General features: G+C 52.8%; 1 protein-coding gene across 1 annotated transcript in view; it reads right to left on the reverse strand.

The window, feature by feature from the left end:
• Window positions 1–232: 232 nt before the first annotated feature.
• tfeb (transcription factor EB) overlaps window positions 233–6,244 on the reverse strand; it is a gene marked incomplete in the record, with an annotated part of 71,225 nt that continues 65,213 nt past the window's right edge. Inside the window, 2 exon segments of the mRNA XM_029745538.1 lie at window positions 233–3,057; window positions 3,222–3,369. Of these exon segments, the coding sequence (XP_029601398.1) occupies window positions 2,518–3,057; window positions 3,222–3,369 (688 nt within the window).

Consider the following 6,244-nt stretch of genomic DNA (forward strand, 5'->3'; position numbering starts at 1 on the left):
CGGCTGGTTGATGACCTTTTTACTAAGGAATATGTTAGTGTTTTGTAAGTTAATTTTCTAAAATTGGGTTGTAAATATTGTATATTTATATTGCGTTGCAATTGTAAATATAGAGAATTCGTATAATTGTGTACATGCAGGGATCCCATGTAAATAAGGCTTTTGGTGTCAATGGGATTTCCCTGTTTAAATAAGTAAAATAAAATCATCTCAAACACAAAAAAAATACCGAGATTTTGGTAAAACATTTTATATCCAAAGCAAAACCAGAATGCCAGTTTCCCCTGCCCAGTCAGCCAGAGTCAGTCCCATACAGTGACATGGGGGGAGGGGGACAGTCAAAGAGGGGACAACACACCACATTATCTGCAGACAAGCTCTTTGGCGTGCCAGCTGGACAACAAAAACTAGAATAACACAATTGATTACTAACATTGGAGCAGGATAAAGGCAAACTCTGGCAGACAGAGAGAGAGAAAGGCAGGTCTGTTCAAGGTTATGCCAACGGATCTCCTTGATGGTATTTCTGAGTACCATTAGAAGGTAGTCATCGCCAAGGAAATCAAAGACTGGGGACCAGTACTACAGGTCATCTTCACATTCACAAAAAGCGCAATTAAAACAGAATAAAATCAAATAAATCACCTCTCAACAGTCTCTGGTTCCAATTTCTATAGGTGAAAAAAGATAAACCAATCCCAATCAATATAAAAATGGCATAATATAATTGTACATGTTGTTCTCAGCCTGGTGAAATTTGAACAGTTCTTCACACAAAGAGAAGTATAGAATATGTCTCCCCACTGGTCGTACACTTTCACACTAGTGGCTTAAATACTTTCATATTTAAATGGCTGTTAGAGGAAAAAGGTACTTTTGGAATAAAATAAAATAAAAAAGGACAAATACAATACATTTAAGTGGCTTAGTGGCATAAAACATATGAAATAAAACTAATTTCATAATTACTTCATGTACAAAGTCAATAAAATATAGGTTCCAGTGCTTTGGGAGATAAAATAAAACCAACTATAATCAAGAATACAAACAAATAATCATCATATTTCTTCCTTTTTTTCTGTACTGATCATAAGCCATATCAAATCAAAGTGTTACCCCTAGTCCCTCATCCAAATTCATTTGTTACCTGTTAGTTTATTCATGTATTGTACGGCCGTAGTTGGTTTGTACCTGGTGAGTGTGTGTAGTTTTATCTGGCTGACCCAAAGCTGTCAGTTCTACAAGCACAAACCGGGTGAGGTACTGAAGTCTCGCTCAAAGTGTTGATTTGAACACAGCCTCATGGCACACTGCTGTGTGTGTGTGTGTGTGTGTGTGTGTGTGTGTGTGTGTGTGTTAGGCTGGTGCTGTGTTTTTACAGTGCGGAATACGACACTACAGACCAATCTATTTGACTACAGACCAATCTCTCTATTATGCTTGGGAATACTTTTATGCGTGGGAATACATTTATTTTACTAACCCTAAAATCACTTGGAGCTGATTTTCTGGTGTTTAACAGTCTTTTATGTAAACAATCATTTTTAAAAAAGTGTCTCAGAAAACTTGCGAGGCCAAATAATCACCCGTGGGCAAAATTTGTAGCGCAGGCCGCCAGTTGGGGAACCCTGCACTACAATATACTAAAACACAACCCACTCCTTCGCTCTCCACCCTCTCCAGCTAACCCAGATAAAGTGGGGCTTCAGGTGGCTAACACAAGGCACGTTGGCAGGTTAAGGACTGGGCTACAGAAGATCCTGAGTCGCTACATAGAACCTTGTGGCATTACTTACACTGTGGAGCTACATAACTTCTTCAATCGCTACACTATCTCACAATGCAGGGCCAATCCATCTCTCCTCAACATCCACACAGGGGTCAGAGGTCATGGAGTAGACTTGGCAGTACCCTAAAGGCTAAAGGTCAAAGGTCACACAGGAGATGGCAGTACCATAGAGGTCATGGCAGTGTGTTTTACAGAGGAAGGGTGTGTGTGTTAAACCGTTGGCAGTGCCTCACTTATTTCCCTTCAAATAACAGGGGCCCCTCTGTGTTAGAGTGAACAAGAAGCTGTCTGTGCTTGTTGTGTGTTCGTGTGTGTACTAGATTGTGTATCATTTAGAGGTGCTCTGATATTTACAGTGGTAGGGAACAACTATTTCAATCCGAAACATGGATTTGGTTTCGCACATTGCTGTTGAATGTGTGCATCCATGAGAATTTTGAGTGTGTGTGTTTAAGTGTGTCTCAGTGTGTGTACAGTGTCTATGCGAGTGCTTACAGTGTATGTGAGGGCGTTTGGAGTGCATATGTAGCAGGGTTGTTGAACAGAGCAAAAGCATATATCACAGTATATCAGTGCTCTCGGGGGTGTATATCCAGTGGGTGTTCTGTACGTACCATATGTGCCTGTGTGTGTGTGTGTGTGCCTGTGTGTGTGTGTGTGCCTGTGTGTGTGTGTGTGTGTGTGTGTGTGTGTGTGTGTGTGTGTGTGTGTGTACGTGTACACTGCCTCTACAGTATATCTGTGTCCTCTATGCTGAAGCTGGATCTGCGGCTGGAGTCAACCGAGGCCTCAGGGGACATGGCAGAGAGCAGAGGGTCTCCACCCAGAGGAGACAGAGGCTCGTCCATCATCAGGAAGCCCAGGTCACCTCTCCTTCCCTGGGTGCCCAGGAGGCCGAGCTCCCCTAGCCCTGACAAGCCCTCCGGGTAGCCAGGCACCCCGTCACACAAGTTCAGCGACTGGGCAAAGTCAAAGGGCTGAGAGCTGCCCACAGCTGGGTACTGGAGGGGAAGTTGGGGCTGGAGGTGAGGGGGGAGAGGAGGCAGCTGTCTGGGCTGGCCCTGCTGGGGCTGGATGTGGTGGGACTGGGGGTGGTGTAGGTGTTGTTGGCCCTGGGCATGAGCTTGGTGCTGGGCCTGCTGCTGCTGCTGGAGCTTCTCCTCAGGGCTGGTCTCCTGTTTGACGTAGGAACCCATCAGCTCCCCAGAACCCATCCCAGAGGGAGAGGAGCTGGGGAGGCCGTGCAGACGAGCCTGCATCTCCAACTCCTACAGACACAGAGAGGAGGAAGAAGAGAGGGTAAAGAGAGGGAGAGATGATTAAATACAGATGACTGCATGGCATGGCATTCTAGAGCTCATACTGTACATGCTCTCTACCTCAATGTGTGTATGCGTGTGATGCATGAATGAATGTTGTGTGTGTGTGTTACCTCGATGCGCAGCCACAGCTGTTTGTTGGCCATCTCCATCCTCTTGAAGTTGTTCTCTACCTCTCTGGTCCTCTGCATGTCCTTCTGCATACGCTTGATGTACTCTACGGATGCCCTCAGAATAGTGCCCTTATTCCAGCGCACGTCCCTATAGAACATTACAGAAGAACACCTTTCCCAGTGAGCACTAGATGTTGAAAATACATCTTTTCAATGTCTTCGCAACCAAAAATATGTATTTTCAATGTCTTTTTAATGTCTTTTGCTCATACGGTTAGAAGGATCACATTTCTTTCTTATGAGTATAGTTCAGTTCACCAAACAAGAAGCAGGACACATAAGAATACATCTTCTGCTAACACATATACATAGAACCAAGAGAGAGATCGACACCGACCGAGAGAGAGAGACCGACACCGACCGAGAGAGAAAGACCGACACCGACCGAGAGAGAAAGACCGACACCGACAGAGAGAGAGAGACCGACACCGACCGAGAGAGAGAGACCGACACCGACCGAGAGACCGACACCGACCGAGAGACCGACACCGACCGAGAGACCGACACCGACCGCGCGAGAGAGAGAGACCGACCGCGAGAGAGACCGACCACGAGAGAGAGAGAGAGAGAGAGACCGACCGCGAGAGAGACCGACCGCGAGAGAGAGAGAGACCGACCGCGAGAGAGAGAGAGAGACCGACCACGAGAGAGAGAGAGAGAGAGAGAGAGAGACCGACCGCGCGAGAGAGAGAGAGAGACCGACCGCGAGAGCGAGAGAGACCGACCGCGAGAGAGAGAGAGGAGACCCGACGCGAGAGAGGAGAGAGACGACCGAGCGATGAGAGAGAGAGACCGACGAGAGAGGGACCGCCGCGAGAGAAGAGACCGACACGTGACCAGCGAGGAGAGAGCTAGAGAGACCGACACCGACCGCGAGAGAGAGACCGACACCGACCGCGAGAGAGAGACCGACCGCGCGAGAGAGACCGACCGCGAGAGAGAGACAGACCCCGACCGCGAGAGAGAGACCGACCCCGACCGCGAGAGAGAGACCGACCGCGAGAGAGAGACCGACCGCGAGAGAGAGACCGACACCGACCGCGAGAGAGAGAGAGACCGACACCGACCGCGAGAGAGAGAGAGACCGACACCGACCGCGAGAGAGAGACCGACCGCGAGAGAGACCGACCGCGAGAGAGAGACCGACACCGACCGCGGGAGAGAGACCGACCGCGAGAGAGAGACCGACCGCGAGAGCGAGACCGACCGCGAGAGCGAGACCGACCGAGAGAGCGAAACCGACCGAGAGAGAGAAACCGACACCGACCGAGACCGACACCGACCGAGAGAGACCGACACCGACCGAGAGAGAGACCGACACCGACCGCGAGAAAGAGAGAGACCGACACCAACCGCGAGAGAGAGACCGACCGCGAGAGAGAGACCGACCGCGAGAGAGAGACAGACCCCGACCGCGAGAGAGAGACCGACCCCGACCGCGAGAGAGAGACCGACCGCGAGAGAGAGACCGACCGCGAGAGAGAGACCGACACCGACCGCGAGAGAGAGAGAGACCGACACCGACCGCGAGAGAGAGAGAGACCGACACCGACCGCGAGAGAGAGACCGACCGCGAGAGAGACCGACCGCGAGAGAGAGACCGACACCGACCGCGGGAGAGAGACCGACCGCGAGAGAGAGACCGACCGCGAGAGCGAGACCGACCGCGAGAGCGAGACCGACCGAGAGAGCGAAACCGACCGAGAGAGAGAAACCGACACCGACCGAGACCGACACCGACCGAGAGAGACCGACACCGACCGAGAGAGAGCGAGAGCCCGACACCGACCGCGAGAAAGAGAGAGACCGACACCAACCGCGAGAGAGAGACCGACCGCGAGAGAGAGACCGACCGCGAGAGAGAGACCGACACCGACCGCGGGAGAGAGACCGACCGCGAGAGAGAGACCGACCGCGAGAGAGAGACCGACCGCGAGAGCGAGACCGACCGCGAGAGAGAGACCGACCGAGAGAGAGAAACCGACCGAGAGAGAGAAACCGACACCGACCGAGAGACCGACACCGACCGCGAGAGAGAGAGAGACCGACACCGACCGCGAGAAAGAGAGAGACCGACACCGACCGTGAGAGAGAGACCGACCGCGAGAGAGAGACCGACCGCGAGAGAGAGACCGACACCGACCGCGGGAGAGAGACCGACCGCGAGAGAGAGACCGACCGCGAGAGAGAGACCGACCGTGAGAGAGAGACCGACACCGACCGCGCGAGAGAGAGACCGACACCGACAGCGCGAGAGAGAGAGAACGACACCGACAGCGCGAGAGAGATCGACACCGACCGACCGCGAGAGAGAGAGACCGACACCGACCGCGAGAGAGAGAGACCGACACCGACCGCGAGAGAGAGAGACCGACACCGACCGCGAGAGAGAGAGAGACCAAGACCGACTGCGAGAGAGAGAGAGACTGACACTGACCGCGAGAGAGAGACTGATCGCGAGAGACCGACCGCGAGAGAGAGGCCGACCGCGAGAGAGAGAGACCGACACCGACCGCGAGAGACCAAGACCGACTGCGAGAGAGAGAGAGACTGACACTGACCGCGAGAGAGAGACTGATCGCGAGAGACCGACCGCGAGAGAGAGAGACCGACACCGACCGCGAGAGAGAGAGACCGACACCGACCGCGAGAGAGAGAGAGACCGACACCGAGAGAGAGAGACCGACACCGAGAGAGAGAGACCGACACCGAGAGACCGACCACGAGAGAGACCGACACCGACCGCGAGAGAGAGAGACCGACACCGACCGCGAGAGAGAGAGAGACCGACACCGACCGCGAGAGAGAGAGAGACCGACACCGACCGCGAGAGAGAGAGACCGACACCGACCGCGAGAGAGAGAGAGACCGACACCGACCGTGCGAGAGAGAGAGACCGACACCGACCGCGAGAGAGAGAGAGAGAGACCGACACCGACCGCGAGAGAGAGAGAGAGAGACCG

Source organism: Salmo trutta, unplaced genomic scaffold, assembly GCF_901001165.1.
Source record: "Salmo trutta unplaced genomic scaffold, fSalTru1.1, whole genome shotgun sequence".
NCBI lineage: Eukaryota > Metazoa > Chordata > Actinopteri > Salmoniformes > Salmonidae > Salmo > Salmo trutta.